The sequence below is a fragment of the Diadema antillarum genome, unplaced genomic scaffold (genome assembly GCF_040938485.1).
Source record: "Diadema antillarum isolate AM-2024a unplaced genomic scaffold, OU_Dant_1.0 seq00000049_RagTag, whole genome shotgun sequence".
In the NCBI taxonomy this organism is placed as follows: Eukaryota; Metazoa; Echinodermata; class Echinoidea; order Diadematoida; family Diadematidae; genus Diadema; species Diadema antillarum.
This window is the reverse complement of record NW_027271158.1, coordinates 1,496,540-1,519,709: the sequence shown is the minus strand read 5'-3', so window position 1 is coordinate 1,519,709 and position 23,170 is coordinate 1,496,540. Positions and strand designations below refer to the sequence as shown.

Sequence of the window (23,170 nt, the reverse complement as noted above, 5' to 3'; positions counted from 1 at the left end):
GCTCCGCGATCTTTAGCTGAACGCCTTCACATGTCTCGCGAACATTGCGTAAGCGCCAATTCCCATTGCGAAAGCACGTGAAAATAGCGTGCGCACATGCATTGGCCGCAAACAAGATCGCAATTCTGGCGGTGTTGTTGATGTCTTTCTCGTGTTTTTCTCATTTTTTTTCGATGGTAACATCCACTTTCCAAAAAAAATGGCGGCCCACATCGGCTCGCGAAAATTCTATTTTACGTGAGGATATGTTTTCAAAATCCATGAACATCGAGAAAACGATAAAAAATCCAGTTTCTTGGACCATTGTTTCTTAACTGTTATGTTAAGAAGTACCGAAAATTTCATTTTGGATGCGATATGTTGTCATTTAGGTGAGAAAATTTCACTTTCGTCAGAGATCGTGCCCATTTTATCGGTTGGTTTTTGTTGATTGCTAGTGTGTTAGTATATGTGTAGTGTGCATGTAACAGTGCAATGCTGTGTTTAGCTGTATATTACCGTGTATGTTGTACCTGCCGCGAACGGCTGCACGGCCGCTTACTGACGCAGTTACTCTAGGGCTTTATTACCGACGGAGAAACCAAGGGGTGGGACTACATTTAACAACCTATTTGCTGTCGAAATAGTGATGTCAAGAACACAGTGGAATGTAACAGGATACACTGATCAAACATGTAAAGGCTACAACTGAGCAAAATATACATTAAATTTTCATTCCACACACCTCGTTCACGTTGTAGATCTGACGAAGTAATAAGACAGGGAGAGAGTGTTTTTCTTACCTTTTCCTTGTGCTGTTGATACTGGTTGCTGTTAACAACATTGCCAATCAGAACATCTGCATGACAGAATTTAAGGAAAATTAAAATTTTTGTTGTATCAATAGAAAATATATAAATCATGAAAATTATACAAAATTTAATTTGACTAAATTTCAAATATATTGATGTTGTTAAGATAAGTAAGTATTCAATAGGAAATAAATATTTATCTTGTCATGAAATTTAAGGAACGAGACTATTCTATTTCGCGAAAACTTATTGCTGAAGAAGGACCTAAAAAGTAGTTTAGCAACATGACTTCGCCCTTGATTTGGTATCTAAATGCAAGGTCGGTAGTAATTCATCTATATTTATCCCTTTTGTAACTTTGATTTAACAAAGACTTGATATTGTGACATCGGCGTCCTATTAAAAGTCAGGGAGCTCTATATACTGCTGTCATGAATAGTCCCACTCGCTGTAAATTGTGTAAGGGCTCTGTATACACACTTCTTCTTATCTTGAATGTTTCAATGTGTGATGAACCTGATGAACCATGATGTGGCCGCAAAACTCTAAATCTAAGTTTGATTTTAAATGAGTTATTACATCCCTGTGATCCAGATCTTGCATGCCACAACTGGCATAGGGGCTACATTATGTGAGGATCTGCTTAATAATAGCTAGATATCTATTCTTACGCTAGTCTCTAAACATGCTAAAAACAAATCAAAAACAAATATTGTGAGGGTCCCGGTCGGATCTATCTCCTTGAATACTGCAATGCTACATTACCAATCATGAATATAGCTCTATTCCAGCCATTCTGACTATTATTATTAAGGAGTCTTGGTTCACGTTGGTGTTGATACGACACTGGAACTTGGTCTTAGAAGTACATACCCGCACCTCCTGCGTCATGTGCCACCGGCAGTGCGTGTGTTGCACCCTGTTGGAGTGCTGTTGACCTTCAAACTCAAAGAACAATGGCCATGCTGATAGTGATATTATGCTGATAAAGATTATAATGATGCATGCATCAACTAAGTATATGGATCTAGTTTTGAGTACTTCAGACATGTTTCACCGCTCCTTTACCGTACTGGAATTACCTGCAGGGCCGGCGCGGCAGAACTATTTTTTTTGTTTGTTTTTTGTTTTTAAATAGATTATCACCACTTAGGGCTTGTCAGCTGGAGAAACCCGGAAGTGGCAGCAGAAAGTTGCGCTGAAGGCTTTGTTTTGTTTTGTTTTGTTTTTTGCTTGTCAGCTGCAGAAATCCGGAAGTGGCACCAGAAAAATTGCCCCCCACGTCTAAAAACGTGGTGCCGGCCATAACATGATACCGGTAGCTCTTACTGTGCCTCAGTCTAGCTACCCTATTGTCTATGACTCTGCCTACACAGGTACAGAGTCATACTTTTAGGGCAGACTGAGGGTACATCATGTGTATGCTTGCTGCAGTTATGTAATATTTGTACTGTGATAATACTAAACCCTCTATTTTTTTTTTTTTGAAAGTATGTGATTAACTTCATGACAAAAAAAAAAAATGCATAGTTGTGATTAAAATATGTGTCAATAATGTGTCTATTTATGCATGTCTGTATGAAAGTTTGAATGTTACTTTCATGAGCAGGAGGTATGTGGGCTTCCAGATGGAAAAAACCAACAGCAACAAACCAACAATGAAAGCAGTGCCATTTTCAACTAAAAATTTACTACTCAAATTAACCTGAAATTTGGTTCGAATACTTCATTTCTTTTGCATTCTAGCAAACTCATGTGTAGGAAAGTCAATATGAGTTTGTGTTCCTGATGTAGAAAAGATTTGGCAGACAGTTTGCTTAAGTTGAAACTTGACATGGGTTTTGACTATGTGTGATAATGTACGTCTAGAGCAAATGTCAGTTTAAAAGATGGGCCTTTGTGTGAGTACCCTTTGCATTACTTCATTCAACAAATAACATGTCTATTAATTTCATGATTTTTCAGAAATCTTGCACAGTTAACAAGAAACATAGGATGGCAAAATGGATGTTTATCGAGATCAGGTGAGTAAATGAAGCTAACTATCACTCAATACATACTGTATGTAAATAGATAGATAGACAGATAGATGATACTGGTAGATAGATAGATAGATAGATAGATAGATAGATAGATAGATAGATCAATCCTGTTTTATTTGGAGGTAACCTATAAAGCACATGTATTTGTTGTAATTTCTGTGTCTGTGATCATATCAGTTTAGTGTGGAGTGAGAAGTATTACAAATATTAAACATTATGTAAACATTGCATTTCATGTAATAGTCATCCAGTAAAATTTATCACCTCAAGTCACAAATATTAAGTCAGAAAAGTTTTAGACAAACTCACATGTCCTCTTTGATTTTGACAGTTGAACCTTTCTGTGTTTGATAAGAAATACATGCATTACAAGCATCATGACTATGGTGATAACCTTGAAAATGTATTAATCATTTATGTTGTTCATCTCAACAGCATCATCATCAGCAATCAGCAAGGTACTAATTGCCAATCGTGGAGAGATTGCATGCCGTGTGATCCGGACGGCCCGTAAGCTTGGTGTGAAGACAGTGGCAGTGTACAGCGAAGCAGACAGGCACTCAATGCATGTTGCAATGGTAGGAAATATCAATTTGGTTTTCGTTTTAACTCATCCAAACTAAGTCATCAAATTGCTGAACATAATCTGCTTGTAGCCTCCATTCTAATGGTGAGAACCGTATTAGTGGCTCAGAGAATGTGGTCACCCTTTTAAGAGTGAGCATCCTGAGGTGTTGCACCATGTGTTTGAAATCATTGCCTACGTCATACCTGTTAGACTTTTTAATTCCTAAAGTCCAATGAGGAGACACCTCCTTTGTTCAAGACATGCACTGCATAAAATTCGACTTAATATTGTAGCCATTTGTAGTGTTTCGTAAAAATTAATTTGTTTGTTTTATTCTGTAATTTTTGTAATATGTCATAAAATAGTTTCCTAGTTACAAAGGGACAGCATGTGTTGCTTTTTTGTTCTCAACAAACCCAACAATGGCTGTCCCTTCTTTCATGTTGATTGCATCCTGAATGTTAGACAGCCTCGACTTACCAATGCAAGGACAAGAGTATGATTGAAACCAGTTTTGACCATTTAAATCATATGCGCTTGTGTACATCTGAGATAGGCTTTGAGTTACCCTTATTGCGTTGATTTTTTTTTTTCTGTTCAGTCATGCTAGTACACTATGACTTCCATCCTGCATTAATTCAACAAATTATAGTCGTACTGTGGTTCGTTGTCTAAGTTATCGCAGATTCATAGCAAGCTGTAATAATCTTTGTGGCACCTTGCACAAGTACAATGTAGTTTTTTTAATCTTGTCTCTGGAATCTACTCTCTTCTCTCGTACACAGGATATATGTAATTTGTGGAAGCTGTAATTGGGAAAAATACTCAGAAGGAAGTCTTTTTTTCCACAAATAGCATTGCCTTTGATTAGATCCTTGAGGATTTTGTAAGGTTTGTCATCTTTTCTCTGCAGGCAGATGAAGCCTACCATATTGGGCCTGCTGCCTCACAACTCAGCTACCTCAACAAGCAGAAAATCATTGAAGTTGCCAAGACATCAGGTGCCCAGGTAATATTTATCAGTAAAAAAATATGCAGTTTCTTTTGTCTTTGTGAAGGAGTTAATCACTCAGTTCTACAACATAAAAGCATGTTGCATGATTAAAGATTCTGTGGGACCTAGCATCAGTAAATACACTTCAAATACACCCCCATGTCAACAACCTTCCCCCCCCCCCAAAAAAAAAAACACACACACAAACAAACAAACAAACAAACAAACAAATAGACAAACAAACAAACAAATAAAAACCAGACAAACAAACAAAGAAAAGAAGATGGAAGTCTGAATGTATTATTTGTTGTCTAATACTGTTTTGGAATGACATAGTATCATAAATGAAATACATGTAGTTCTAAGGTCAATTTCTTGGATATTTTGCTTGGTTTCATTTTCCGTAGGAGAGCTTGTGGAAAACCAGTTGTTTAAAAGAAGATTTGAGTTAGAATCAAGCAGAATATTCAAAAATATATGTGTATTCTGTGTGTTTACTCTATTTAGGCCATACACCCCGGCTATGGATTTCTGTCTGAGAACACAGAGTTTGCTGACCTCTGCAGCAAAGAGGGTGTCATCTTTGTGGGTCCTCCTTCCTCTGCTATCAGAGACATGGGCATCAAAAGGTTGGTGCCAATTTTGAAATTTGACATGTCAGTACTCTGTAGCTGAATGACTTTTCAGTCAATCATGCTGTGACAACAGAGATTGAAATATGATGTGACTTGATAATTTTTTTAAATATTTTTTAATGTTTTGTGTTACTGTACTCATTTTCTCTTTGGTTTTCTTTGTTGTTATCTCTTTTTTTTTCTTAGGGAGGAAAGAGAGAGAGAGAGCAAGGCTCTCATGCTCAAAATCAAAGTATTTGCTCTGTTCTAGCATTGCTATGAAAAACTAATAGGTTACTTTATAGTAAACATAGAGCTAAGATGGGAGTGGATAACTGGTGGTCTCCCACATGCTTCCATTGATGTTGCTTGGCATGTCTACCCACGGAGAGAATGCTCAGATCCATTTTGTCATTTGAAATCAAGGACAGAAAACAAAGATGTTTCCCATCAAATTGAGATTCTACTGCATGGAATGTTAAAAATGTGCAGTCCTTTGCCAAAAGGAGGAAGCCTTAACTTGCGAAAAGAAAACTTGCCCCATCCCTTATGTGTGTCCTGAAAGCATAATTTGTATTCAAAATATATTTAGATATTTAACTCATGATCACGCTGTTACATTTACATGATAAATCAGAAACTTTCCCTTTATTCTAATCTAAAAAGAGCCTTAACATAAAAATGAAATTCAATGTTCTGATCTCATCCAATGCATAGTAATGTGAAATGCATGATACATTCTTCCACAGAGGGTTAGTACTAGAGTTTTCATAGGATATGATTAATCTTTCTGGTGATATATGATTCTTTGCTCTAGCACATCAAAGGCCATCATGTCTGCAGCTGGAGTGCCTATCATTGAAGGTTACCATGGCGAGGACCAATCAAATGAGAGATTGAGGCAGGAGGCGGAGAATATTGGCTACCCAGTCATGCTGAAAGCAGTTCGAGGTGGTGGTGGTAAGGTGAGGAAGAGTCATATGATAAGTCACATGATTTTTTTGTTTTTTCCTGATGAATAATCTTCCAGTGGCTACAAACACTCCTGTGACTTAGATTATTCAGACCTAGGCAAATGAATGGGTGCAAACTGTTGCCACATTTGTTTCAACACATTGTGACTGTGTATGTAAAAATATCAATGACAACAACAACAACAACATGATTGTGAAGTGATTGCATTATATTATTCATTTTATCTGTAAAAATCAATATTCTCCTTGGTCTTCTGTTAAGATAAGACAGTCACAGTGTTGTGAAGTGGCTTGATCTTGAATATCTATGCAAAAAAACTAAACTAAACTAAACTAAACTAAACTAAACTAAACATAAAAAACATTAAAAGAATTTCCTGCCCACTGAGTAGATTTGAATTACAGTTCATGCATATATTCCCTTTACATGACAATGATCGATTATGTTAGCAACACAATTTCAGTGATCTTGATTTGCCATTGATTGCTAAAACCTGTAGAGAAACTCTGGATTGACAGGATTTCATGCGAATCAGATCAACATGCATTTAGAGTGAGGAACAAGAAAAAGAAAATGAAATGAAATACTGGTAAATGAAGGTGTGCATAATGGGATTAAGATGTGTTTCACATTCACATTTAACGTTGGTTTCTGGCACCTTGCAGGGTATGCGTATTGTCATGACGGCAGAAGATTTTGATGAAGCCTTGGAATCAGCCAGGAGGGAAGCCAAGAAATCGTTTGATGATGATGTCATGCTTGTGGAGAAATTTGTGGAAACTCCAAGGTAGATACCTCTCTTTTCCATGTCATGTTATGATTAAGTCTTGAAGTTTGTAGAGTATGTAATTAATGTCAGCCAACTCCCTGTGAAAAATGAATTCTGGTTTTGAAATATTCATTGTCTTTAGGCACAGTGTTTCATTCAATGATGTTGATTATGAACATATTTGTATTTATACCCAGATACCATGGACAGTAGGACCTTACTTGTCATTATAGTTTTCCCGATCCAATTCAAACAATATTATATTTAGACTTTGACCTGATTTAGTTTGATAATACAATAAGTGCATTTGATGTCAAGAATTGAAGTGTGATTGAATGATAGTTATTTTAAAAATGTGACATGACATCTTGTTATATTTGCCCAAAGCTCCAGTTTGTATTTATCACCAGACATAGATATTGAATTGACATTTAGTCTTAAAATCCTTATCAGGTTTTTGCATTTTTTACAGGAGTCAACATGAATTTAGATTTGAATTTGTGGTAGTTTCATATACTTTCTGTTGGGTATGGCAGGCACGTTGAAGTCCAAGTGTTTGGAGACAAGCATGGAAACTATGTGTACCTCTTTGAGCGAGATTGCAGTGTACAGAGGAGACATCAAAAGATCATCGAGGAGGCACCAGCAGTAAGTGTGTTCATAGACAAGAGTTCATTCAAAATATTCACATTCACACATTTTTTCTGTACCTAAAGTTTCTGTGGTATTCAATGAGCTTGCAGAGATTTGCCACAGACAAAGCAATGATTAAAGTAGTCAACAGTAGTTATCTGTTCAGACAATGATCCCTAACCACAAGGATGTAATTAGGCACCATGTAGACGCACTCGTTGATAGCTATCTTGAAGTTGACTCAAAGATAGCTATCCACAAGATATCTCAGGGTTAGCTCTCTATCAACGAGCTGCCGGTTTTTCTACTCGTAGTTAGGCATCGTGTGTGGTGTGGACAGAACTTGTTGATGGGAACTTGTAGATAAGCATTATAGTAATGGATGGTGGTGAGCCTATCCACGAGGACATGCTTCATCGTGTGAACGTGCGTCATAGTTAGGGGGCCAGAGTCTATCCTAGAGGATAGCTATCTTTGAGGTTAGGGATCACCGTCTGAACATAACTAATAAGTTCTAGCTGCAGAAGTGGAATTCAGACTAATGAGTGTCACAGATAACTCACTCTTGGCATCAGGGTGAGAAATTTGTCCATTCAGAATTCAAAGATCATTGTTAATGTGTCTGTATTTCTGTATTGTATGTCTGTTACATTGGAACTGCAACTTATGTTCTACTGGGCTTGGTTTTTATTGTTTACAAGGCAGATGTACCCATGTACTGACAGATGTGATAGTGTGGGGCTTATCTGATGTTACCCCAACAAAGGTAGAACACATCTCTGAAATCCTATTGAAAACACTGAAACCGATGAAAAAGAATCTTGCTTGAAAGTCACTTCCGCAAAATGAATTGGAACTGAATAAATTGAAAACTGCCCTTCACTGACGTAAATAAGCACCAGTTATTCAGTATTTTGAGTAATACTCATGGTAGAAATCATGGACTATACATCATGCTCGGGTGGAAGTTGAAATGACTAGCTGTGATTGCTAACCAGACACAAATACTTGGTACTTATTTACATCAATGAAGGGCAATATTTGTCAAGCAGTTACAGTAAAAAAAAAAGAGTTGAAATTTTCCCAAAAATCATTGATTGTTGAGTCTTTTATACTGAATATTTTATGTTTGTGTGTCTCTCAGCCACACCTGTCTGAGGATGTAAGGAGGAGGATTGGAGAGGCTGCAGTGAGGGCAGCCAGGGCAGTGGACTATGTAGGAGCAGGTGAGATGGACAGAAATGCAATCTCTGCACAAACATGGATGAAGATCTGTAGCTGTAGGATGAGAATCTGAAGTTGAGGACATAATGGTCAAACTAATGAAAGTTCACTGATTTAGACATATAGAGAGGAACCGTAGGAATTTCCAGCATAATCTATAGCCAAGTCTGTAATCTTTAAATATCACTTGTGTCTGTCTGTGTGTGTGTGTGTGGGGGGGGGGGGGGGGGGGGGGAGGGGGGAAGGGGTGGGGCTACAGACAAATGAAGTTTGCTCACTGATTCAAACAGATCATGAGGAATTGTAGGAATTTCAAACATAAAACTTGATGTACTTACTTTTATTCAAACATTCAGAAAGGCACGTTTCTAAAATAGCACTTTATTTATCTTTGTTGCATTTCTTTGCTGACCAATCAACTGTGCCATTGAAAAACTTCCAAAGGCTTTGCTGGACTTCAGTAGTGCATGTTCGTGTCAAAATGAGACATTTTGGAATAAGATGAGTTGATGAAAGAATCGGGGCAGTAGAATCTGCTTATCTTGGGAGAGACAGTAACATGACCTCTTTTATCTGTATGCCAGTGTACCCAAGTTCTGTAATAATTTCTTACCTTATCTGGTAATCTTTAATGTTATTTCATGTATGTTTATTTGTTGCTGTTTTTACAAACATATCGTAGAGAGAGAAAAAAAAAGTGGTCATTCACTATCGTAGGGCATTCCTCAATTTGGTAATGCAATGAGATCGACCCACACAGTTTGATTGTTTTGTATGAATAGATGCAAGTGATTTGATAACACCAAAACAAAAATAAATAAAAAGAATGCTGTACCTGTTAACATATCAAAAAATATATTACTTTGCTAATTAATTTCTACTTAGTATACATAAAAGATATTGAAGTGTATAATTGAATTGCCATTTCTACACATGTTCTTATTCATGCTGGAATAATTTACATGAATGATGACCACCATGCACATGTAAGTGATTGGTTGATTTTTTTCATATTTAATGACGGCGATTGAACCGAACCCTCTCCAGGCACTGTGGAGTTCATCATGGATGCTCAGCAGAACTTTTACTTCATGGAGATGAACACCCGTCTCCAGGTGGAGCATCCTGTCACCGAGATGGTAACCAAGACAGATTTAGTGGAGTGGCAACTCAAGGTGAGGAAGTCTTTCTGTTCAGATGATGTAGGTGATGTCCACAGATAGAGGGGATTAATATGTTAAAATTTTCAGAGTCTGTAGAATCACAAATGGAATCTGTGTGTGTTGTTGTTGTTGTTGTTGTGAAACAAGTCTTCACCAAAATTGATAAGAGACTTAGTTTAGAGCATCTTGTACTCAGACAGAAAGCAAGCGCCAACCATGCAATCAATAACCATACAAACATACAAACAAAATTTTAAAAAAGCCAGAAATAAGGAGTTAGTTTACTTTGGGAGATTTTCATTAAATACAAATGATGCTTATAGTGAGTTATGCTAAGATTTGTCAGATTGATTAGGAGGGAATTAAAAATAAATAGTAAGTAAGTTTTTGGTTCTCATGTGTTTTCTTTATAGTGCACTCCCATTATAACGAACACAGTTATAATGAAATTCCGATTACAACGAAATAAAAATTCAGGCCGCAACGTTATCCTGCCAATGTTTTTTTTTTTTAATTGTTTGTTTGTTCGGCTATAACAAGATTTCAATATAACGAAAGAAAACTGCCGGTCCCGAGAACTTTGTGAGTCCACTGTATTAACATTCTCTTTGTCCTTTACTTTCCTTCTGTCTAGGTGGCAGCTGGTGAGACCCTACCAGTGACCCAAGATGACCTCAAGCTCCACGGTCACTCCTTTGAGGCCAGGATCTATGCAGAGGACCCAGACAATAACTTCCTCCCAGGGGCGGGGCCTCTCATCCACCTGGCCACGCCCAGTGCCGAGGAGATGATCAGAATAGAGACGGGAGTGAGACAAGGTAAGGAGATTAAGACAAAGAACTTAGGCCATGTTTGAAAGCTCAAGAGTGAATTGAACTGTGCTGTACTGTACCATACCATGTATAAGTTGAAAGCATTCTATGTCTGTATCACTCTATCAGGATAGTGTACCCCATTAGCGAAACAAGCAAACAAAATTGCACAGCTCACAGTGACAACGTGCAGTGGTGCTTTTATTGCAACTGATTAACAAATTGTCCTACATCAATGTTAATCAGTTGCAATAAAAAAAAAAAAATCTTGATGAAAGAACTTCATAAATTTCAATGGTACTTGGTACTTTCAATGGCATACATGGTGGTGAGCGATCAACCAATATGATAGCTACATTCTTTTTATAGTTGTTGTATTAAAACAGCTGAAAGTCACCAAGGGAAATTAGTGAAAATATCGTCATGTGTACGCCCATATGCCAACAAAAAGAATTTCCTAAATGGACAATAAATGAATCTGAATCTAAATCTGGATATGAATTAGCCGGACCTGCCAAAAAATGTGCCTCATACTGATACTTATCACCCCCAGAGCTCAACAAGGCAAGATCACATTGCGCATGAAACTATCTGCCTTTCAAATTAAACATATATCCTTCTCTCCTTCTTCTTTCTCTCCCCCTCTTTCTATTTCTTTTTGTCGCTCTCTCTTTTTTTCTCTCTCTCTCTGCCCCCTCCCCTCCTTTTCTTTCTGCCCCCCTCTCTGTCTTTCTCTACCTTTCACTCTCTTGCCATCTCTCCCTCTCTCACTCTCGTCTATTCACAGGGGATGAAGTGACGACCTACTACGACCCAATGATTGCCAAGCTTGTGGTGTGGTCACATGACAGGAAGAGTGCCCTGGAAAAGTTGAGGCATTGTCTACAGAAATACCAGGTACAGGGTTCAAACAATCATGGAAAAGAGAGAGAGAAAGAGGGTGAAGGGAGAATTTTTTGTGACTAACTGTTCATATGTTTGCTTGTCTGTCTGTCTGCCTTTCTTTTTCCTCTCTCTCTCTCTCTGTATTTCTTCATCTATCATTTGTATGGTAATCTGCCTATCTATCTATCGGCCGTAATCTGGCAGAACTCCCTAAGTCGATTTTGGTCGATTTTCAGGTTTTGAGTGTTTTGTGTGTTTTTTCACATGCTCTTTCAAGTGGGCCAAAAAATAAGTTGTGAATCGGTACAGAAAGTTATTTTTAGAAAGTAATTTTGGCAAAATTCCTGAGGAGAGAGGGCGATTAATCTGGCAGAACTGCGTAAGTCGAGATTCGAAATGAATTTTCCGATGTTAATCAGGCAGAACTGCGTAAGTCGACTTACGACAACGCTTGGACCAAGGTGTTCCTGCATCCCGCACGGACATGGTATATCTTAACACGCGCGTGCGCGACCTTGGTAGTGACGAACGCGCTGCGCATTCAGGCTAGCAGTGCCTAGCTAGCTAGCTAGACACGTCGGCCGTACGGCTACGTGTATTGTACACGACGACAGTCACGCTAAAGCAATAACCCTCGTTACTCTTGGGGGAAATTGCCACTTTCTTTCCCTTCATAGACTGGCAGGCTTCAAAACAGGTCAATATGCAGAATGCCTTACTATTAAGTTTTGCTACAATCTAGTGTTTTTTAAGCCTAGAGCATTTCTAGATCTCACGAACGTTATAGTTTGCATCTTGTCTGACATCACGCTCCAGTCAACTTGAGGCCTAGGCCTACTTAATACTGCTGCAGCACTTGTCCATTGTAGTGTACGTGAAATCAATGTACTGTGCGGTAGCGTAGGTCACGCGAACAACAATATCTGTAATCCATTGACCATAGCTTCTTATTTTGTTTTTCATTGTAATAAGCGGTTAGTGGGCTTGGATCTATGGGATTGATCTCGAGAAGTTTAATGAATATCTGGGATACCGTCCATAACGATGGCATTTTCGATCCAATCCTACAGACGTCAGAAATTGACCAATACTAACACTTTTACAGTTTACTTTTTAATACCGGTACCGTACCGGTACTCTCAGTAGAGTTGTGCAGTAGGGGCCTACTAGACTACTGTACTGGGGCCTACCGTTACTTAACTTAGGCTGAATCGCCGGTTATTCTGTCTTTACTCAGTTTTCTATTTTTCTAGATTTGATTCGGCCAGACATTCTTGAAGTCTGTAATATGAAGAATCTAGAATCTACAGGTTAAACGCTAAATTATAAACATTTAGCCCTAGAAATAGATCTGAAACTTAGATTTAGATCTGTGTTCTATACATTACTACTACTAGACATTATAGGCTATAGACTTTATAGACTTACCGTTAGTCATTATAGATAGGCAGGTTAGGCTTTACGTTGTTCTTAGATCTACTATAACATTAGTACCTTCTAGGCCTAGATCCCCAATAAACAGTCTAGCTGTAGATTTAGCCCCTACCTGGATATAGAGTCTAGATCTAGAGTCTAGACTAGAAAATCTAGAAACTAATTTTCATTGATCTACTAGTCTGTTATAATGACGCCCCAAAATAGACATCTGGATGTTACATAGACCTAGACAATCGAGTTGACAGAGTTCGAGAGTTCTCGTACGTTTTTCATAGGCCTGCGTAGTTAGTAACGGTTAGAAAACTACTACCCTAACTTTAGTACTGTAGTGACAATAAGGCGTACAGTAGGAGTCGACACAAACGAGAACTAGGGTCTATTTTTTTATTTTCTAATAAAGCTGTAAATAAACTTTTAGTCAGGCCTAGCTCCTAGTATTCTTTAGTTTAAATAGAGTTTAGGCCTTCAGCCAAAAGGGTCTAGGCTTACTCTTACTTTGGGCATAGAGTAGGAATACTAGGATAATGATGAGATCAGTAGGCCTATCGTATGCAGATTCCTACGTACCGCTCTACTAGTCTCTAGATGTCTAGTGTATCGTTAGGCCTGAATAGACTACGGTCTAGACAGTCTACAGTGTAGTACCTGTAGTCTTGATGAACAATATAGCTTAACATCTAGAACCTAGTCTAATATCATTCTTAATCCAAATGCAATGCTTCATGAGATCGACAATAACCCAAGCAGCAGCCAGGCTTTTGATGTAGCAGTACTTCTTGTGCCGCTAAATAATACTGAAACATGAACACAGACTGACAACATTTGGGGAAAGCAAGTTATTTTCCACATACAAATGAATGGATAAATGAAATTAAATGTGAATCAATAATGATGACTTTATACAATACAAATATTTCAAAAAAATTGTACTCGATCTAAAATATTCATTGTTTTGACACTGCATCCGCTGAATAGTAAGAGGGTGGATGGTAAAATACGATAAACAACCCGCAGAAAATAGACCGAGATGAATAGTTCTGGTTGATAAACCACGTGTTTATCAGCCAGAACTGCGTATCTCTAGGAGATACGCAGTTCTGGCTGATAAGCACGTGGTTGACGACGAAAAGAGATACGTAGTTCTGCCTGATGAAACACGTGCTTATCAGGCAGAACTGCGTATCTCCTAGAGATACGCAGTTCTGCCTGAAAAACCCCCCGCATGGCCAAAAACTTACGCAGTTCTGGCTGATCAACCCGGGCACGTGACCAGAGATACGCAGTTCTGCCAGATTACAATCGCAAAAATATGGCGATGATTAATCTGGCAGAACTGCGTAAGTTTTTTAAATTGGTAATTTTTACTACATAAAAAGGTCAAATTGTCATTTTTTTGCTGGAAATAAATTCTTTAAACCAATTATGACCGAGAAAAGAGGAAAAATGCAACCCATCGTATCTCAGTTTAGAAAGGTGTAACATTGAATCTTTAAACCCGATTTCTGGCGTAATGTGTTAAAGGAGATACGCAGTTCTGCCAGATTACGGCCGCTATGTCTTATGTATCTATTCCGTCTTTTCTCTATCAGTCAATCCACTTATCAATCTGTATATTCATCTATCTGTTACATGTATTTTTGTCCATTCATCTATCTATCCATTTTTTTTCTACCCATCTGTCAATTTTTGTATCCCTCTCGAGTGCAAGAGTTATTGAATTTGGCTATGTGTAAATTATCTGTCCTGTGCTTTCTCTATTAAATGAGGTGGATTGATATTTCAGCATAATGGATTTTAATGGGATAACAAAAAATAATTGCCTTTGATTATAATGTCAGTTCAAAACCATTTGGCATGTAGAGCAATGTCTTGCTAATCCAATTATCTGCAGTAATCACATAAGAATTCCAAGAGGAAAAGGAAGAAAAGAAAGGTTTTTGTCTGTGCTTTTGTGTCATATTATTTTATGAAACCATTTATATCATAGGAACAGGGATTGCATTAGTCCACTTTCAAATGTTGCCACATCATCCAAGATCACTGATATGTATTGCATGTTTGGATTCACTCTTTGAATAAATTATTGTCATCCTTGTGATACATGCAGCAATATCTTTTTGTATCTATGAAATGTTTCTTCCAGATTGTGGGTTTGAAGACCAACATCAGATTCCTGGATGACCTGGCCAAACATCCCGAGTTCAAAGAAGGAAATGTGCACACAGACTTCATTCCACAGCACGAGAGGGAACTGTTCCCAGAGAAGGGTGCCCTCGACGACCATACCCTGTGCAGAGCCGTCCTGGCACTTGTGCTCTTTGAACAGAAGTCCAGTCAGCTGGAGACATTGGAGTGTGGTGGTAAATGATGTACTGTATACGCCAAACATTTCGCAAGGTTTTTGTTTTTGCAAATTTTGCAAGTCAGGTGCCATTTGCGAATTTAGAGACACACAAAAATTTGATTCTGATTCCAACATGAATGCAGAATGCGTACATGCCTCGCCATTTAGTACTGTACTCCATGTTCGCGAAGTTAACCACTTGCAAAATTGTTGGAAAGTCTCAATTCGTGAGAAATTTGACTTGCTAAACAGCTGTGATCATACTGTATGAATCATGACATTTACATTATAGAGCAAGAAGGCATTAACTCCACATACTTTGTAAAGCATTTATATGGTGCTCTTTGCAGTACATGATGTCATTAGAAATTGACATGAGTTTATTCACATTGTGACTCTTGCAGATACACTGTAAGTCTGCTGAAAAATGAGGTAATGGAAATTCAAGTAACTTTATGCTGTCAATTACCTTCAAAAGATGATTTGTGATGTTGATGAGTAATTGGTCAAATTAGCAAAGTACTGTAGACACATAAACTTTTGCATGCATGAAATTTTGTGAATTCCACAAGGATCCAAGATTCACAAAATTAAAATGCATGTGGAAGTTCTTGTCTATACTATGCGTTGAATGCCATTAGCAATTCACGAACATTTCATGCCACTAAAAAGGCTGTTGGCTGCAATTAGCGAAAATTTCATGCCACAAATATTTCTTGTACAATGTTTTACAGTAGTGTACATGTATTCTTTGTTCCAGACCCATTCTCACCTTACAGCCTGGGTAGTGGGTTGAGACTCAATGACAGTCTGTGCCGACGTGTGAAGCTGAGTGCAGGGGACACAGAGATTGTGGCCTTGGTCACCTACCAGCCTGATGGAACATTCCGAGTGCAGGTGGGTTTAGAAGCAGCAACCTGTGATGGAGACTCCAACCCTTTAGCGCTCAGATTTTATTTTTTCATAAGCAGCAACCTGTGATGGAGACTCCAACCCTTTAGCGCTCAGATTTTATTTTTTCATTCTCTGCTTCTCTCTAATGAAGGGAAAAGTGATTTCACATTGTTGCATTCTGTCTGTTGCATTCAATTGACGACAAAAAGGGAGAGGAAAGGAAAAGGAAATATGACTGTTTTAGGATGGGATTTTCAATGGCTAAGCTTGATCTGTTACCAGTATTAAAGTCTCTCTACGTAATAAAAAAGGTCATAGATCACAATCTTCTGAGCATATCAAGATTTGTGTGTGTGTGTGCTTTATGCTTGTTTGTTGGCTTTTCACTCCCAGGATTTCATTCATCCTTCTGAATGCTTCTTCTTTTCCTATCTGTCTTTTTGGTCTTTGCATGTTAAGGTTGGGGAACGTGCGTACAGTGTGCAAGGGTCATTGGCCGGCCAGGATAATGCTCTCGAACTGACCAGTGTGGTGGACGGACAGAAGACCACATCCACCATTGTCATGCATGAAGACAGCATTCACCTCTTCTCCATGGATCATGTGAGTTTCTTCCGACCCATAGACACTAAATGCAATGTCAATCAAGAAAATTGTTACAGATGTTTTTCATTTTAAGTCGTGCTAAATTCAGTGGTAATGGTACAATTTTTGACACCTTGGTGAATTGAAATTCCTGATCAAGAGCTTGGGGCAAATCAGCTTTATTTCCTCAGCGAAAATGTGTGTACCCTGGCAACAATTGAAAACATACTGTGGATTTTTAAGTTTCTAGTTTGAAAGTTGATCTAACATGAAATCATTGTCTTTTTGCTCATAATTGACCTACATTATTTAGTACTCACATGAGAATGTTGTAGGATACACAATATACATTATGTAGAATGTTTAATTGTAAGGCCTGAGTAAATGGCAGCCGACAAATAATATTTCCGTAGTTCCATTTAAAATTCATCCTTTTAAAAAAGAGATCATACTTGTAGATTGCTTAGGCCAACCTTCACACTCCTGGATGGTTATCTGAAAGTTACTCAACTTATTTCACTCCTAATGCCCAATAACTTCCCACTGTCATTAAAGTTGCATTTCACTTTTTACAAATGTAAATTAATTAATTCTTGGGTGTTTTTTTTTCTCTCTCTCTTCTCCTGGCACCTCTGTTAGATTGGAGGAGTGGAGCTGAACCGCCCTCTTCCAGAGTTTCTGGCCGAGGCGGGCGGAGGAGGTACGGGAGACCGCGCCCCCATGCAGGGTGACATCACCCACCTGTATGTCAAGCCTGGTGATAGAGTGGAGAAGGGGCAGCCTCTGGTAGCCTTGGAGTCCATGAAGATGGAGGTAAGGGCAGCTGGGTCAGATTTCTCTTTTTGTCCACATGCAAAAACTTTCAAGAGGAATGAGACCCAAATATACATGTGAACTTAGTGATTGCAGCAATAAGTGGAACAAATCAGCGAAGTTTGGGGAAAATCGACCAATCTATTGAATAGTTATGAAGTTATGAAGAAAATATATCAAGATGAGAATTCCACCAAATGTACTTTTAAAAAAAAGTACACATTTCCTTGACCTGTTAGAGTAATGCTTTCTGAAGGAGGTATTTGTCAAGTGCTCTTTCATTATGCTGTGTTGTGATCTTCTCGTCCAGCAATAGTGGTGCAGAAACCTTAAAAATTCATAACTTTTAAGGATTCTGCGATTTTCTTCAAATTTAGCTGATGTGCTCTTCAATATTCTTGCATTCCCTCAATTTACATATATGCATCAATGAGTTGTTGCTTTCATATCACTTCTTGTAGAAAAACAACCATCTGTGATGAGTGATTTTTTTAATGAAAAATAGATGTCACAAAGTTTGTTCACCTTTTATGATCATGTGCAGAATACAGTGCACTCCCATTATAACAAAGTCCGTAGGGCCAGTAGTTTTCTTTTGTTATAACGAAATTTTGTTATAGCTGAATGACATACTACATAAATGTGTATAGACGATAATCTTTTGACCTGAATTTTGACTTCGATAAGATGAGCATTTTGTTATAACCTTGTTTGTTTTGATAATAGGAGCTCACTTTATTATGTACTTTATTATGCAAATAATGTTTGACTGTTCTCTCTTTCTTTTGATTTTATTACAGTATGTGATACGAGCACCTAAAGATGGAGTGGTTGCTGAAATATTGGTGGCTAAAGGGGACAATGTCCAGAAGAATGCTCGCCTCGTAGCGTATGAAGACAAGAAATAGGAAGAACTAAAAACGCCATTGAAAACTGGACCCTCGTGAATTCACCAACAACATTATTTGCAGCTGTGATGGTATATAAACCCAGAAAAGTACAATATAAAAAAGGATATTTCATCCTCTCTCTCAGATGTATTCATTTTCAGCAGGCATTATGCTTTACTCATCTGATCATAAGCCGTCATTCATGTGGTTTTTATTTTGGTTTTTTGTTTTGTGTGGCTCATTATTTTGCATTCGTTTGTGGCTTTATGTGTAAAAGAAGGCTTGGGAATTAAATTTTACCGTTTTTTTTTTTTTTTTTTTGGAGGGGGGGGGGGAGGAAAAACTCTCAAAGCACTCGTGTATATGCTTTTAAACTTCCAAAAATTTGACAATTGAAATATCTGTGCATGGGTACATATGATAGTGTGTGTAATTCATTCAACACTGATTTTGCTACATGCTTTTGTCACCAACGTCAATTCCACCTTTGTTAGATATCTGTTAATGTCGATTGCAGTGGTGGTTACATCATTTTATTTGATGTGTTCTCCCAGTGGATTTGCCGTAAGAAATACTGGGTAAAATATTGTCAGTGAAGCAGGCATTAATTTGATTTTGTGAAATAGATGTGAAGGGATGCATTCCTTCATGGGGTTCAGAAATGTGTTTTGAACTCGATTAGCTGAATAAACAGAAATATACTTGCACCTTGTGTATTTCAAAGTATTGTTCAGAAATGTGTGAATAGATGTTATATGAACTACATTCATTTATCAGGGTATGAGTAACAGACATTGGATATTCATGGAATCAAGCACCCTTATTTGTTTTTTAGCTGTGTACAGAAGTGAACAAGCTCTCAATTTGTGTTTTGTAATTGGAAGACATAGTTAAGATAGGTATTTGATTATCTACCATGCATTTTCCAGGGTAACCAAATGCTGATACATGTTGATCCCAGACACAAGTCCTGTAAGTAACATTCAAAGTAGTTTATCAGCTCCATGCTTAGCCATTATTTCAACCTAAAGTCTGTATGTGTATATGGGGGGGGGGGGGGGGGGGGGGGCATACAAATGTACACAAGTCATACAGAATATTGTGCTTTTTTCATGTTCATGAGTTACTCTTTGTATGAAAAGTAAATACAAACCTGTATTCTTCTCAAGCTAGATCAGGTGATATACATCACCAGATTGACAAATGATTGAGGAATGATTCTGTTCAACTGGGGGTGAGTGGTTCAAATATTATCACTGACGCATACAAGTTTGATTTATGAAAACAGTAGCTTTTTGTAGCTTTCAGACAAAAGGACTTTCTATGATTGTAATTTTTACCAAAATGTGCAGCATAGGAATTAAAAAAACAATTTTCTTTGTTCAAAATATGGAGGTAATTGTACACTATTTTCAGTAAGTATTTGTAAATGGAGTAGAGATTTAACTGCAATATCAGACAGTGATACTAGCCTACTGTGAAACAAGAAAAGTTTGTGGCATGAAATTTCTGAAATTGGAGCCGACAGCCTTTTTTCGCGGTTATGAAATTTTTGCCACTTGCCACTAGCATTCAAGGCATTTAATGTAGACAAGGACCTTTGCATGCATTTTAGTTTAACTAATCTTGGCTCTCGCGAAATGTACAATGCACACGAACATTTCTGGTTTTTCAGTATTCTAGTGTATTTGATAAAGACAGGAATGCAAGTCCTGCACAAACCCACTTTTGGAGAGCAAAGACTTGCATGTAACATACCTGAGAATTACTTCCAAATAGTTGCTGATACTTATGTTCAACTTTTGTATTCTTGTTTGCTGTCATGATCAATTTGTGATTTAATCAATGTTTGATTAATGCAGACAAAGGCGAACTGACCAGAAAGACATATTATATATTAATGAAAATTGAGCAGAGAAAATGGGATCCCAATCTTTCTAGTCAGTTTTCCTCGGCAATTACTATATAACTAATCAAAGAACTGGATCACTCCAGTGATCACTCGCATTTATCCCAAGATGATTTCAATCCTTTGGTTCTATGTCAAGTTTTGAAGTAAGCTTTGACCACACAAGCATTGAGAATTAAGGGGTGTCTGGGATGAACACCATACCAGGGTCTTCCATAGCTCAGTGGTTAAACAGCACTGGTCTAGCAGTGTAGAGGTCTCAGATTCGAATCCCAGTTGAATTCCATTTTCTTTGCTCAGTTTTCATGTTATATATTAATCAATGTTTTGTAAAATACGGGTACAAGGGTCTAAGATTGATAGAATGTGCATGAGGGTATATATATCAGATTTGATTGGGGTGATGGGTAGTTAAAGGGATTGCACTGCTGGAGGAATTCTTGGGGGAGTTTCTCATCTTCTGGGCAGTGCCTGGGAAGTTGAGGAAATTTAGATTATAGTTGTAAGTGAATAATTTGGGGTGATGATGGAGTGTAATACTGTAGAAGTGGATATTTTCGTGCTTGGCTGGGTAAGAAGAGCTTCGCCTGTTTTTGGTTCCGCGGAATCAAGACATCACGCACAGGAACATATGGCTAGCAAAAATATTCGCGTGCTTTTATTTTCACGGTAGTTTCTGGTTGCGCGAAAATTTCAACACCGCGAAAATTTCCACTTTTACAGTACAGTTTTTATCATGGTTACTCATAGAGCATGATTTTTCTGTACAGTAAATATAAGCAACCTGGCAAGGGATCCAAAACGAGTCAAGGTAATATGGAGTAACTGGTAGAGTGAAAATGATTCCTTTGATGTGGGTAGTCTCTCATAATCACATGAAATGTTCCAAAAAAAAAAGACAAATTATCAGAAAATGTCTATGTCTGAGGTGTAAAAAGGTACCTGCAAAGCCACAAGTCCCTTAATGGAATTGCTGTTGTGTTGTAACCAAATTTCTCGTCATCATGATGAAATGAATTAGGTTCTGGATACAGCATAGTGATAGTCAAAATGCTGGATTGAAGTAAAGCAATGAGGACGGCTTTCAGTAAAAATGTTCACCCAAAGAAAAAGATCCTATGTGTAATATATATGTATAATATTATATGCATTGATGAGTGGAAGACTATGCATCTCCTATTGTGTTGATGTTCATCTGTCACCGTGTCACGTAATATACAATGTGCATTTTTTCATGACACAGTAATAATATATGACAACAGTATGACCAAGATATGGTTAACATTAATAAACATTAATTGGGTCATGACTACAATATGTGGACACGTTTCAGAACTCTCAGTATATTTGTGTACAGCTGCACTTAGCTCTATCTCAAAGTGTGTGTCAGTATAATTATATGTGTATTCCCGTGTGGTGTGTGTATACATTCAGGGCTCGACACTAACGGTGGCCCGGTGGCCCGGGGCCACCAAAAATGAAAGTCGGGCCACCAAATTTCAGAAAAGGGCAAATTTGGTGGCCCACCTCAGGCCACCAAAATTTTTTGAAAAGTGTGTCAATAAATTCATAACTGTTTTGCGCCGGAAATGCATAAATGCATGCAGTGACTGTGTGACTTATTAAAAAAAAAATGGACTTTTATCAATTTTTTTTTTTTCAGGCCACCAAATTTTTCTCTCGGGCCACCAAAAATTTGAAATTGATGATTTTGGTGGCCCCATCGGGCTACCGAAAAATAAAGTTAGTGTCGAGCCCTGCATACATGAAGAGTGTGAATACAAAAACAGATAAACACCCGAGATAAATGCCATTTTGGTCATCAAGGAGAGAAAAATTAAGTCTCTTCATTGCAATTGCACTTGTATGAAATATTTTTGAAGATACACTGTATTAAAATTATCAGATATAATGTTCAAATTATCTCCTTTATTTTTTTCAGCAGCTTCAATCTCCTCTCTCATCTCAAGTTGATGAAAATTAATATAACTTAAATTATCGGTATCAGTTTTTGCATTTAAACTCTTCATATGTTTTAAATACACAAGTGTGTTTTTATGATGGTGTGTGTGTGTGTGTGTGTGTGCATGTACACGTTTGTACAGAATGGAACAAAAGTATAAATTCATTGCATTAAGTTCACTCTTGAGGTTTCTTCCTCATTGTAGCCTGAGACATTTCTCCTTTACCTTCAAATAGCATTGCGATCATCAAGGTAATCATCAATGGTGTCATCAAAAGCAGCATCAACACCACCCTGAATAAACCTTATTGTCATCACCATCATTATCATTGTATTATAACCCCATGCCTCTCTGCTTTATGATAAAGTAAGCAGTACTAAACTTTTATAAGATCTCTAAGATCTCTAATAAGGTCTCTCTCTATTTCTTTTTATAGTTCCACTAACACACTTTGGGGTAAAAAAAGTGGGGGGCCCATAGTGGTGACACCTTATGTATTCCTTTGTATGCATGGCCGGCGGAACCGGGGCCAGGGGGGCTTGCCCCCCCCCCCCCCTCCCCCCCCCCCCCCACTTATTTTTGTGCACCATACAAAGGAATACATAAGGTATCATCACTTTGGCCCCCCCCCCCACTTTTTTTTTTTACCCAGAAGTGCATAAATGGCACTAAGAAATAGATAGAGAGGTTGAAGTATGAGCGCGGTAAGGGTAAGGTTATGTCTTTGCGCTGAAGACCTTTTTTGTTGGGTTGTCAGCTCATGAAACCCGGAAAGCCCCCCACTTTTGAAAACGCTCCGCCGGCCCTGCATGGTATATATGGTACAAAAAAGTGGGGGGCCTGCTGAGCCCCCTCCAAGTTCCG

The 23,170-nt window shown here is 38.0% G+C and overlaps 1 protein-coding gene across 1 annotated transcript; it reads left to right on the top strand.

Moving 5' to 3' along the window:
- The first annotated feature begins 1,009 nt into the window (after window positions 1–1,009).
- On the top strand, window positions 1,010–18,707 carry LOC139725542 (methylcrotonoyl-CoA carboxylase subunit alpha, mitochondrial-like). The gene is made up of 17 exons (XM_071636630.1): window positions 1,010–1,110; window positions 2,757–2,815; window positions 3,269–3,411; window positions 4,315–4,410; window positions 4,903–5,024; window positions 5,827–5,974; window positions 6,650–6,771; window positions 7,290–7,401; window positions 8,531–8,612; window positions 9,658–9,785; window positions 10,408–10,591; window positions 11,373–11,482; window positions 15,051–15,267; window positions 16,012–16,148; window positions 16,605–16,748; window positions 17,370–17,543; window positions 18,344–18,707. Exons 1-17 carry the CDS (start codon window positions 1,076–1,078, stop codon window positions 18,449–18,451), a joined length of 2,121 nt encoding a protein of 706 aa, XP_071492731.1. The 5' UTR covers window positions 1,010–1,075; the 3' UTR covers window positions 18,452–18,707.
- The last annotated feature ends 4,463 nt before the right edge of the window (window positions 18,708–23,170 follow it).

Bases quoted from the DNA above. Each gene is read 5' to 3' on its own strand.
- LOC139725542 (XM_071636630.1), top strand. From the start codon at position 1,076: ATGACTTCGCCCTTGATTTGGTATCTAAATGCAAG. The intron at 2,816-3,268 runs GTGAGTAAATGA...TCATCTCAACAG, and splicing joins TGGATGTTTATCGAGATCAG to CATCATCATCAGCAATCAGC. The intron at 5,975-6,649 runs GTGAGGAAGAGT...GGCACCTTGCAG, and splicing joins TTCGAGGTGGTGGTGGTAAG to GGTATGCGTATTGTCATGAC.